We start from the raw sequence: 14,112 nt of genomic DNA on the forward strand, positions 1-14,112 counted from the left end.
AAGTTTGTTTTGTTACTAATATATGATAAATTTGTGTTTGCTCTATAAGGTCCCCCTCAGACAGAGGAAAAGAACCTTTACTTAACTCTACCTTCAGAACTATGATATAGAAATGGGCCTTTTAAACACATGAAAACAAAACTAAAAATCAAAATGAAGAAAATAGGAACATAAAAAACTAAGATGGCAATTCTATTTGTCATGCTTTTCTCTCTATTGCAGTTAGAATGGAAGATAATGGGCAACATCTCTAAAAAATTCCATCTGTTCCGAAGGGTAAAAAGATAACAATCTCACTATAACAGCTATCACTGAGGAAGAAAATCTTAAATAGCTTATTAATTTCTGGATTTAGGTTCTAATTCCATAATAACACCAATGAAAACATATTGTAAAATTTAAAGAGCTACTAATTATACAGTATCCTTCTTGTTATCTCCACATGCCTATACATGGAATACCTAGAACGCATCTTAAAATAAAAAGATCAAATGTTTACTGAAAAAAAAAATAACATTAATCCCAAACTTCTCACAGTCATTTTTCTACTAGAAAACAATAACATGATAAGGTGTAAACTTCCTCCATTAATTTTAATAGGTCTTAAAGCAAATGCTTTGTTTCTATTAAATGTTTGCATTTTTAATAGACAGAAGTTAGCCCCTTTTTGGCAAAAGGAGAACCAGACAATCTCTTTAGTTCTGTCAACTTGGAGAATTTATGAGATATGGCTTTGGTTCAGGTGTGCTTATTTAAAGCCAAGGTTAAATTCACTTCCTCTTTAAACTAGTGGAACACCCCACCCCCGCACAAATGTCTTCCTGGTAAGTTTTGTATAGAAACTTCAGTGAGAATGTTTGCTTATTCCCGAGTCTGCCCACCAAATAAAGCTTGGTAATAATTCTCTTCATTTACAAAGGTTTTACTGCCAATGCCATGAGAGCTTTTAATTCTGTTACCATTCCCATGACAAAATTTCCATTCAGGTCAAGAAAGACTAAAAAGTTGGGCAGGTGTCCAATAAATGAGTTAGTAGCAAAAGCATAAGTAACATTTTGATTCCCTCTACCATGCTTGGTTCATGGGACCAACACCCTTCATAAAACACCAACTCGCTCTCTGAGACTGCAGATCACACAGACTTCGGAACGTGTTTGTCAAAACATGGCATCTAAATCACCTAGGAGTGAAGAGTGGTTAAAATTCAGATACCAGGGTCTCCATCCAAACTTAATTGGAGTGGGGGAGGGGTGCTGACAGGGCAGGAATTAGCAGTATTAACAAGTGCTGCAGGTAACTGCTAGGCAAATTAAATTTGAGGAACCCTGCTTTAGAAAAACAAAATTTCATTTAGCTAACGAGGAATTCTGATGCAACTGGTCAGAAGGAAACCTAGGATTATTCTTTAAAATATCTATCCATCTCTGTTTCCTCATCTCCAACAAAAAGACTTATGTCAAAATGTATATGCTGAAGCTGAAGTTGTACAATATAAGCCTTCACTGTCTCCAGGGTCAAAATTTCTATCCCCAATCTCATTCCAAAAACAGATTTCAATCACTGCAGTATTAAAAATGCAGTATTTTTATAACTATCTGAAAATCGCAAGTAGCTAGAACCACAATTATCTAGCCACTTACAAAGACAATGTCTTAGTAAGAAATTCTCAAATGCTAAGTATTTATGGGTCACATAAATGGAAAGAATAGTATGTTAAGTAAATTTCACTTTTTGTCGTCACGGCATCACTTTTTCTGGTAGGATTCAGCTGAATCAAATTGTGTGCTTTGCGTTACATACTATAGCACGTTATTTAACTTATATTCGTACACACTGTGCCCGTGTCATTTTCAGTTTTACTGAGGACAGCTCCATTTTCATGGCTGTTTATACAATTAGTCTTTTAATGTGACGAATGATGGACAATACCTGGGTTATGTGGCCAAGACAAAGATTTCCCTTGATAGCTCTTACTTGTCAATACAAATGACAGCAGAGAATATTCCCTGAATGGGGGGGTAGAAAGAGGGCCTTGTGTAGATCTTCACTAAGGAAAAAGTCTAAAAATAAAAAAATGTTTGGAAAAGAAATTAAGTTATCAGCAGTTGTTATTCTTACATTCTTACTAAATAGACAGCAATGTATGCTTAAGAGAAGTAAAGCTGCCCAGTACTTGGTACTTAGGACCTGACCTCCAGGACGAGCACGGTCCCTAGCATCAACCAAGCCCAACCTTTCCTTTTATAAAAAATGGAAACTGAGGCTGAGGGAAGCCAGTGACTTGCCAGAGTGAACACTGGCCAATGTAAGAATCAGAAGATTTCCTGACTACATGCCCAGGCCTGCCAGATCTGGTAGCAGACTGTGTTCACCAGACCACAGAATTTCATAACTTTATAAACTTTATAAAAACAGCATATAGCAAGGATTTCTCTTCTTAAGGAATATTTTAGTTCCTAAGAGGTCATTTTAGCCATTAGCCATAGCTTTCCATTTAATTATCCAATCTTCTTTTTCTTTTAATATTTCCTTAACTATTCTAATATTTAATATTTTAAAACATCTACAGACTGCTTTTATTTGGTACCTTAGGGGTATACAGAGAAGCAGTCATAACATTATAAATTGTAAAAATGGATCACAGGTCAATCCCCCTCCCTGCCCTCACCCATGCACCCCACCCCCCATCAATGTAAACCTTTATTCGAGCCCACAGAATTAGTCAGATACAGGGTTTTAAGTGGATGCTCGTCCTTTTGGGGCATTTCATAATTAGCATACTAGCCTCTCAGGCTGGCCTCCAGATGCAGGGTGGCATGTATCACATGTTCTTCTGGGAAGCAGCTCCCAAACCCCAGAAGACCAAGAACAAAGGAGCTGGCAGGCTCTGGAGAAGCTACCCCGTCAACAGTGTATTAAAGACACCCATTAGTTGCCTCAGTCAGCTAATTAGCTCAACATATCCAAAACCTAAATCATTAAAGAAAGTGGCCCTGATTGCATTGCTGGGCTCTGATTTGGTGTCACTAACCCAGCAGGGTGGGAACAGGGCTGTTGCACAGAAAACAAAAAACGGCCCACACTGGGGAACTGCCGTAGGATGGGACCACGTTCTTTATGAAAGTCGAGCCCTGCCAGGAAGTTTCACTGGTGAAAAAAGTGTACCAGGGAGACTTCTGTGTTTATGCTTTGAAATTTAAAGCAATTTAAATATAAATTGCTCTCCTTTTTGTCATTATGAGAAAGAAAGAAAACGTGGGTTTCAGATCTCTGGTGTGCAAATGGTCATTAACTTTCTTTTGACCTTGGGTGTAGAACTAATATTGAATTTATGCACGGGGTACACTCATTATACTCATCTAGTTTCCTCACAGAAAACATGTTCCCAGGAGCTGCAGTGCTAGCAGCCAGTTTTTCTACACTCGAATCGAAAACTTGAGTCTCCCTTTCATTCCTCTCACCCACCTTCCACCCACCTTTCTGCTCCAAACCTCAGAAAACCGTTTCCCAAGGGTTGGCTGCATTTAGAAAACACAGGCGATAACACGTAGGAATCTGAATGACGTAAAATCACTGTCCTGGACCACACGAGGCTCAGCAGCGTCAGTGCTCAGTTCTCCTTCCCAGTATCTGATTCCCGAAAACACGAACAAGCTCCCATTTAGAGTGATAAATACCTTTGTCTGCGGAGCCTTATAAACATTACCTACCGCCACTGAAGTGCCCCTGCAGTGCATTTTTTTTTAAAACAGAGGCCTCTAAACCCTGCATTCCCGAGTACACTCTGCTGTGGTTATTATAATTATTCACCTCCTTGGCAAATCAGTTCCATTTTTACTCTCTTAATGGACATGACCATGTAGAAGGATGAAAAGCAAAATCATCTTGCCTTGCTTTGTAATTTCCTAAATTCTAAGCAACCCTCAGGGTTAAAGGAGTCCAACTTCCTATGCTGGATACTCTCAGATCTCTTGTTATTCAGGAGAAAGGAGGGCAAAGGGCTATTTTCTTTTATTGTATGTCACTGAATGGTTATTTATCATTTCGACTTAATAGCTCTAATTACAAAAGACAGCGTCATGGGATTTTTTTTTTAAAGGCAATTTTCTTGGTATCCCAGTGGGAGAGTTAGGAAAAATTTACAAAGCATCTGCTTCGTGCATTTTCAATTGTTCCTGGGTTTTACCGCTGTTATTATTTTCTGGATTGTAAGGTATTTACATTTTCAAGTAACCTTTAACTTTGCACTGCCTTGAGAGTTACTGTCTCAAGACTCTTACTATGGTTTTATGCCATTAAATAAAAAAGGAAGATACAACTCGTCAACTGCTGAATTGATCACTGTTCGGTAAGAATATGCACTGATGGAGATGGGATGTGAATGTACAAAATCCGTCAGCAAGCACAACGGTCTCTGGAAATGTCAGAACAAGGAGTTATTATAGCACCAAAGACGGGGGGAGATTTTGCAAACTTCAGCAATCAGCGTGGTGTTAGGCAAAGCTCTCTCTTCTTGGGAAAACATCGTAGATCATCAATCAATCAAGAAGACCAGAATGCTGTGCTGATTATTTTAGGGGAAAACACATGCTACTTCTTTCCTCTTGGTTGACAAATGCTAAATAGCACATTTGTTAGTGGGGCTAACAAGACAACCAGTGTGGGTCTGTGCTGACCAGGAAGGAGAGTGATGGCTACCGCCACCACAGCATCCGGGAGGCGGCAAAGGAGAAGGAAAGGACACAACACAAACCGTGTGGAAATGTCAATTCTGAGAGGACAAGGTGTGCCCTATAAGGACAGGCTGGGAAAGACTTGGAAAATTTTAAGTGATTGAAAAATATCACTAAAAATTAAGCATAATATCGTAATTGCTTAAAATACAGCTAACAGACGTCTGCCATTATAAACTAGTATTTTCTAGCTTGAACATTCATTACTAGAGATTAGATGAAAAAAGCTATTCAAGAGAAGACTACTGCAGCTTTTACTTTTAAGAGCATTTAAATTTTTTTAATAACAAGTTAATCACAGGAAACCAGAAAGGTAGAAGGAGTTTGAGATAGCAATAAACGTACCAGCACGTAAGCCTGTCTTTGCTGCCCCTTAATTTTATTATTACCATCTATACTCTAAAATCCCATTTTATTGTGCATTCTCCTATATATGAGCAATGTGTTCATGAGAGGATTAAAGATAAAGTCAAACACTGCGCTACATTAAAAGAAGAATCTATCAACTAAAAATAAAAAGTAAAAAGTTAGAGGACCATAAAAGTTGGAGCAATTCCATAGGCTTAATGGTTATTTTTTTCTTCTAAATGTGCAAAAGGAAAAGCCTGTCTCTGCTGTTAAAAATAATCAGTCAATCTATTTCATTTCTCATGACAAAGCGACAGGGATGGCTTTTCTTTGGGAAGCTTCTGCCCTGAAGGAGAATACGTCTCTTCAGTTGTGTCAGACCTCAAGCCTCGCTGCAGAGCTTCCTGTCAACATTGACTTCCCCCCAATCCCACAGACAGGGGGCCTAAAGAAGGGCGGGAGCCTAAAACTGCTAAAGTTCCTACAATGTGTTATTGGTGACCAGTGATTGTTACCAACAGGAGATCTTCATAGCTGGGAATTTAGCCAGGCTCTCAGGGTGATAAAAGGCCCTCAGCTTGTCTGATGGGTCCACCATGATTACCAGATCCAGGGGTCGCCTGCTTGAATGTTTTACACACACACAGTTCAGTGTATAGCAAATAGTAATAACCAGGTTGTAGAAATCACATACCCATTCAAATGCCTATTTAAGCTTCAGCATAGGATTCAAAGATGATTAAACAAACAAGAGGATTTCTAAGGCTAGGAGAAACAATTTAACACGAATGTAAAACAATGGCTTCCCTCTCATCCTTTCTGGTCTATTAAAAATAGGAAAATTTCTTAAAAATCTAAAACTAAACACAACAGGTGAAATCATTTTATACAATTTTATGTTATATATATTTTAATATCCCAAAGAAATAATAAATCTTGGCACAAAAATAACACTGTAACCTGAATCCCTGGATGAGTTGAGAAAGAAGAAAAAAACTGCTGCTATCCACTACTTGAAAAATGTCAGTTTTCACTCTATTCTTTTCCTTTTCACAAACCACATCTTTACTCTCCATAATCCAAAAAATTCCTAACAAGGGAGGGGACACTGTGTAGTTGGGAAAACCAGAGACTGGGTGCTGGAAAGCCTGGGCTTGCGTTCTGGCTGCAGCCTTTCTAGCCTGTGTGCTCTCTGGCATGACAATTCACCTCTAACCGTGAGATTGGGACAATACAAACAATTCCTCCTGCGGTGAGTACCCTGCCCAGTAGCCATTCCCTCTTCTGCTGGTTTTCTTTGGGGAGCCACACCTGCCCTAGCCTCAGTCCGTGGGTCTCGTGGGAGGCTGACTTAACCTCTCTATCCAGCCCTCCAACCATGTGTCCACTGCCACAGAGATGGGCATTCCACCCTTCCAGCGAGGTCCCCACCAACACTTCTATTGGACCTACCAGAAAGAGGTTCTCTCTGCTGAGACTGATTAACTCCACAGATCCCCTGAGCCAGTAAATTCCCTTGGTGGTTTTCAGCTTGTTTATCTCTCACTTGTACCTAAAAGAGTCCTGAATAAAATATTCCCAAGGTTGTGACTCCATTAAGGATAATGAAGGAAATTAATGAAAATACTCATTGTTATAATTAAACACTGGAGCTGGAAGGAAACTCTAAGGTTCCCACATTCTACACCTACCCCCTCACGATACAAACTGGAATCATTTTACAAAAGTCACAATGACATTTAATGGTATAAACAGAGCCTAGAACCCCTTCTTTCTTTCCCAAACATTAATATCCTTGCTACTTAGTTTTACAACACTTAACTAGATATGGGCTAGGCAGAGAGAGTGAAATATAAAAACTGCCAAGAGGGTTTACCAATATGAGATTTCTGGCTTTCCAGAAACAGAAGCCCACCATGGCACAAATTTCATATGATCTAAAGATAATGAGAGCTAAACGTACTTTGGCTGTGGATTCCCTTGAAAAGGGGAAGAAACATATCTCCCGAGCCTCTAACTGGTGAACAATTAGCAGTAGAATAAGCAATTCAACAAAAAAGAAAGAAGTGTAAAGATACCTGTGCTAATTTTTTAAAATCTTGTGAAGCCTTAAAATGCTATTCCCATTCACTAAGGTTAGCATTTAGAGGAGAAAACTAAAGGCACATCCTAATGGCCTCTTAGAAAATTACAACAAAATGGATTTTTTACTAAGCTAGACCCTTGAATCATTTATATAATCTATTGATTGACAGTTACTTTTATTTCTGTTTGTATGGTGAGCTGAAACCAAAAACTTTTTCTTTATACTAATTCTTGTTTTAATAACCCTTCACAGTGAGACATAAATCTGGCATGACCACCTGAGCCCTAATTAACAGTTTTATTGCAAGACAGATATTAGGGTAATCAATTCCTTCTGTCAAGCCCCAGATGTGCCAACTATCATTTTAATACTTTTTTTATTAGAAGTATACCAGCTTCTTTTTCTTCTTCCTTAAAAAAAAAAAAACTCAAAATAGTTTTAAAAAACAGCAAAGAGCATACATAGGAAGTACCATTCTACAGCTAAAATCCTGTTTAATTAAGGCTGTGCTTAATAGTTCTTCATTTTATCACCTCCTAACTACTCAGTAATCCATGTTCCTTTTTCAGACAGCTATTGACTTAATGTTTTTTATTTATGAAACATACATTGTGGTTTAAAAATAGCAAGAGCCATATTTGTCCTTGCTCACCATTGTACCCTCATGCCTTACAGTGTACCTGGCTCAGTTAGAACTTGATAAAGGAATGAAGGCAATAACCTATGACTTAGGCTCTCATACTTTGCCACTTATTTTTCATCCACTCTCAATGCCAACTCAAATAGTGAGAGCGTAGGGCAAATCAGGTAGATATCTCCTTATTTCCATATTTGAATTCTCTGAATATTGTAATATCACCTTGTTGGTTATATTTGCCCCTTGATTGTTTCCCAAACTTGTTGTGGTTTGGGGAATGTATGACAGAAAAGTCTGTTTTTCTCTAAAACTATCTTCTTTGCTTATACTACTTTTCTAATCAGAAAACATATTCAGTTTTGTCAGGGACAAAATAAGAATGCCAACTATCTTTTTATTATTCAACTTACATCATAGGACCCTAGCTCATGAAATACTATGAGGGAAAAAAAGGAGTTATATGGATTGGTAAGATAGAGATAAAATAGTCATAATTGACAGATGCTGTATTTGCCCATACAGAAAACCCAAGATAATTTTAAAACAAGCTATTGGAATTCATTTGAGTTCAACACTTTTGCTAGCCACAAAAGCATGAGTTCTCATACAGCAAAAGTAACCAATTAGAAAAGATAATAGATGTGGATCAACAAACTGATTCAAAACTATATATGGAGAGGGAAAAGACCCAGAATAGCTAACACAATGTTGAAGGAGAAAAAGTTGGAGGACTGACATTACCCAACATCAACACTTACCATAAAGTTACAGTAATATAGACAGTGTGGTACTGATGAAAGAATAGACAAATAGGTCAATGGAACAGAATACAGAGCCCAGAAATAAACCCATACAAATATAGTCAAGTGATCTTTAAAAAACAAGCAAAGGCAATAAAATGGAACAAGGATAGTCTTTTCAACAAATGGTGCTGAACAACTGGACATCCACACACACAATACAAAGAACCTAGACACAGACCTTACACTTTTCACAAAAATTAACTCAAAATGGATCACAGACTTAATGTAATGCAAAACTATACAACTTCTACAATGTAATAGAAGAAAACCCAGATGACCTTAGGTATGGTATGAATTTTTAGCTATAACATCAAAGGCAGGATCAAAGAAAGAAAGAAGAAAGGTAAGCTTGACTTCATTAAAATAAAAAACTCTGCTCTTTCAAAGGCAATGTGAAGAGAATGAGAATACAAGCCACAGACTGGGAGAAAACATTTGCAAAATACATCTGAAAAAAGGACTGTTATCTAAAATATACAATGAATTCTTAAAACTCAACAGCAGTAAGAAAACAAGCAACCTGACTAAAAAATAGGTCAAAGACCTTAATAGACACCTCACCAAAGAAGATATAAAGATAATAAAAAAGCACATGAAAAGATGTTCCATAGCATATGTCATCAAGAAAATGCAAAGTAAAACAACAAAATGTGCAACACTGACAACAACAAACACTGGTGAAGATATGGAGCAACAGGAACGCTCATTCACTGCTGGTGGGAATGCAGAATAGTAGAGCCACTTTAGAAGATAGTTTGGCAACTTCTTACAAAACTCAACATACTCTTACCATACGATCCAGAAATCACACTCCTTGCTATTTACCCAAAGTAGTTGAAAACTATGTGTTCGTGGGTGTGTAGCTGAAACCTGCACACAGATGTTTATAGCAGCTTTAGTCATAATTGTCAAAACTTGGAAGATGTCCTTCAGGAGGTGAACAAATACATAAACCGTGGTACATCCAGACAATGAAATATTACTCAGTGCTAAAAAGATATGATCTATCAAGCCATTAAAAGACATGGATGAATCTTAAATGCCTATTACTGAGTGAAGAAAGCCAATCTGAAAAGGCTACATACTGTATGATTCCAACCATATGACATTCTGGAAAAGGCAAAAACTATGGAGACAGTAACAAGATGAGTGATTGCCAGGGGATGGGAGTAGAGAGGCACAAACAGGTAGAGGAGAGGGGATTTTTAGGGCAGTGAAATTATTCTGTGTGACACTATAATGATAAATACATGTCATTATACATTAGTCCAAACCCATAAAACGTACAATACCAAGAGTGAACCCTAAAGTAAACTACGGACTGTGGGTGATACTGATGTGTCAATGTAGGTTAATGATTATAACAAATGTACCCCTCTGAGATGTTGGCAGTAAGCGGGCTGTGCATGTTGGGGCAGGAGGGATATGGGAACTCTGTGTACTTTCTGCTCAATTTTTCTGTGACCTTTCAACTGCTCTAAAACGTAAAGTTTATTTTTTATACAGTGTCATGAAAGACAAAGAATGAGAAACCTTCACAAAATAAGACGAGTATAACTTTTAAAAAAAAGTTAATTCATAATAGTAACCAAAACTACAAGATACCAAAATATACATCAAGCAAAAAAATGTACAAAGCTTTAAGGAGAAATTTTTAAGACAGTACTGAAGATCTGAAAACAATGGAACGATATCCTAGGTTCATGAATGCAAATACTTATCTCCAAAGTGTCAAATATATCTGATGACCTATAAATTCAATACACTTTAAGAAATCCCTATAGGGGTTTTCATGGAACTTGACAAAATAAAACTATGAAGAAAACAGAAAAATAAGAAGAAACTTGCTTTACCCCTTAATCCCCCAAAAGTCTTCTTATAAAGTGTTGGTAACTGAAACAGGAAAGTGTAGTCAAAGGAATAAATAGATCAAAGGAATACAGAGACCAGAAATAAATTCAAGCATATATATATAAACTTTATATACGATCGAGTCAGCATCATATCCAATGAACGCTACTGAGGTAACTGGCTTAGCATAAGGAAAACATAAACCTGGATTTCTACCTGACACCATATACGAAAATAAATTCCAGATGACTTAAAGTCTTAGACATGAAAAACAAAACTTTAACACTGTCCATACCAAGCTACTGACCTAGCAATCCATTTTTAGTAACTTATTATGAGAAATTAATTGGTAAAGGGCAAAAAGATATATACAAGAATATATCTTCGAGCCCTTCTATTATCATTTATAATAGGAAAACTATTAAAAACTTAAACATACAACAAAGAATTAGTTAATAAGTTATATGGTATCAATATAAACATACAACAGCTAACAAAAATGATACAGAGCTGTATTAGTGCATGAAAATGAATCCTATAAAAAGTGGATTTATAGATAAAAGTAATCAAGGCTTGTATTGATGGATACCAATGGAGTCTATTCAGTGGAACAGAACAGAGAATCCAGAAATACACCCACACAAATATGCCCAACATATTTTTGACAAAGGTGCAAAAGCAATTCAATGGAAGAAAAGATGGTCTTTTCAATAAATGGTGCTAGAAAAATTAGACATTCATAAGCCAAAACAAACACAGAAGAATCTTGACATAAGTCTCACAGCTTATATAAAGACTAACTCAAAATGGATCATGAACTCAAACGTAAAACATAAAACTATAAAAACTTTTAAGGAAAAAAAAGACCCAGGAGAAAATCTTTGGCATCTGGGACTAGACAAAGACTTAACCCAAAGACATGATCCATTAAAAAATATTAATAAATTGGACCTCACCAAAATTAGAAACTTTTGCTCTGTGAAAGACTTTGATAAGAAAATGAAAAGACAGGCTATAGACTGGAAGAAAATATTTGCCTAAGGATTGCTATCTAGAATAAAGAAATCTCAAAACTCAACAGTAAAAAAAAAACCCTCAAACAATCCAAGTCGAAAATGGGCAAAAGACATGAACAGACATTTCACAAAGAAGACATTCAGATGGCAAATAAACACATGAAAAGATGTTCAATATTACTAGCCATTAGGGCAATGCATACTAAAACTACAGTGAGATGTCACTACACACCTATTAGAATGGTTAAAATTTTTTTAAATAGTGACAACATCAAATGCTGGCAAGGATGCAAGAACCTACACCACATATACATTGCTAGTGAGAATGTAAAATGGTACAGCCACTCTGGAAAACAATTTGGCAGTTTCTTAAAAAACAAAACATGCAATTACCAAACAATCCAGCAACTGTACTCCTGGGCATTTAGTCCAGAGAAATAAAGACTTACATTCACACAAAAACTTACACATGTAGTTTTATTCATAATGACCCAAACTGGAAACAACCCCAATGCCCTTCATGGGTGAATGGTTACATATAGTGTAGCACATTCATATGATGGAATACTATTTAGTTATAAAAAGGAATAACCATTAATATACACAACAACCTGAATAAATCTCCAGAGAACTATGGCAAGTGAAAAGAGCCACTCCTACAGGGTTACATACTGTATGATTCCATTTATCTAATATTTTTGAAATGACAAAATTATAGAAATAGAGAACAGATTGGTAATTGCAGAGGTTAAAGAGGAAACAGGTAGGAGGAAAGTTAGTGTAGCTATAAAAGACAAACACGGAAGATCCTTACGGTGATGTAAATGTTTTGTATCAATGTCAATATCCTGATTGTGACACTGTACTTGAGTTTCACAGGATGTTACCATTGGGGGGAGCTGGGTAAAGGGAAGGTGTGATCCCTTATTATTTATTACAACTGCACATGAATATACAATTATCACAAAATAAAAGAGCACATGTAAAGAATTATCACTTTTATAAAACTGCATATATTATATATATAATATCTATATATTAATAGAGAAATATCTGTAAATACATACAGAAAAGAGTATTATTGGTTATCTCTGTTGGTGAGATGATGGGTGATTTTTCAATTTCTTCTTCATACATCCATGTATTACCAAAGTTTTTCAATGACTATGCTATACTAATAAGAAAAAAATGAAGCTATTTTCATTATGAAAAAGACAAGTAATACAGGCTCATTGCACAGACTTTTTTCCACTGAACATTTTACTGTACTAATTCTTTGAAATATCATTTAAAAAACTATTTAACATTCCATTACATTGATCTATCAATTTTACCATTTCTCTATTATGGGAACTTAAGGGTTGTTTCTAATTTCTTACTGTTAAAAAAAGCAATGAAATAGATTTCTTCTACCTGAATCTTCACATGTGTCTCTGATTACGCCCAAAGCTAGACCTCCAATCATGGAGTTACTGGCTTATAGAGTAACTATACTAGAACGCACTGAAAAGTGGCTTTTCTGAAAAACTATGAATTTATATCCCCATCCTTGGAGCATTTGTGTTTCACTCTGTCCCTGAGAGGTTGCCAATGTTGTATTCACATTCCAAGCTCCACAGACGAAATGAGTAAGGAAAACAGATATGTTAACGTCATGGCGTAATAAAGTCAACGTCATACCAGTCTTTTACTTTGCACAAGCTACTGTGTGCGGGTCTTGCTTACTCCTCTTCATTTCTCTTCACCTCCAGAAAGTTCAAACTTCTTAGCCTGACATCCGAAACCTGCCTCTTTCTGCCTCATTCACTTGGCTCCAGCCACTCTCACAACCTTGCTGCTCCTCAAACTCATTTCACACACCTCTGCCCAGTGCTTCTGTCTGGACGTCCACAAGGCTCACCCCTCAGTGACTTCAGGTCTTTGCTCAAATGTGCCCTATTGGGGGCCTTCCCATCCCACGCTGTGTAACTTAGCAACCCCCTTCTCCAGCCCCATCTGTATTTACTTGCTCTGTTTTTCTCCAGCAATGACAGAATATATGTTTTTGATTATTTCCCCAACTTTTTCCAAAACTTAAAAAAAACTTTTTTAAACCCCTATCCTCCAAGGCACTGTCATCCCAACTCATACAGACTGTAAGTTTTGTCTCCTTATGTTTACAGGAACCACCATCAGCTCTAGCACAAGTTATTTTTAAGACTTCCCTCCTACAACCTTTATACTGGTGTCCTTTCTCCATCTTGGCCTCCACCTATGCAAATACCCATGATCTAATCCTGTTCTTGTAGGAGCCCTTTTCACACTGCCCGAACTCTGTGGGTCCAGATTACTGTTCCTTGCGTCTCTTCTCCATCACCCTTATAGCATCCAGTCTCTGCATCCTCTACATCAGCCAAATCAACAAAGATATAGTATAAACACAATAAGCTACTTCATACTAAGGTGTGTTTGATTCCAAAGGTCACTGAGAGAAAAGCAAGTTTTTACAGTTTGTAGCTAGAAAAAGGAAGATGTAAAATGTATGATTTCTGTTCTGAAGACATTTCTGTTCCACTTATTTCCTCAAACTTTGGCAACTCTTTGATTTTGTCATAGTGTCTTCACCTGAACAGTCTTATTCTAGTTGAACATTATCTAA

General features: G+C 36.9%; 1 protein-coding gene across 6 annotated transcripts in view; it reads right to left on the minus strand.

Annotated features, from left to right (window-relative positions):
• Positions 1-14,112, minus strand: part of RAPGEF5 (Rap guanine nucleotide exchange factor 5) — a 219,143-nt gene that overhangs the window by 123,445 nt on the left and 81,586 nt on the right. The window contains exon 3 of one of the 6 annotated variants that reach the window (XM_036863413.1): positions 12,542-12,648. The exons of the other annotated variants lie outside the window; for them this stretch is intronic. Within the exon in view, the coding sequence (XP_036719308.1) occupies positions 12,542-12,611 (70 nt within the window). The 5' untranslated portion in view covers positions 12,612-12,648. The remainder of the gene's footprint in view (positions 1-12,541; positions 12,649-14,112) is intronic. 6 annotated transcript variants of the gene reach the window in all.

Source organism: Balaenoptera musculus, chromosome 9 (assembly GCF_009873245.2).
Source record: "Balaenoptera musculus isolate JJ_BM4_2016_0621 chromosome 9, mBalMus1.pri.v3, whole genome shotgun sequence".
Taxonomy (NCBI): domain Eukaryota; kingdom Metazoa; phylum Chordata; class Mammalia; order Artiodactyla; family Balaenopteridae; genus Balaenoptera; species Balaenoptera musculus.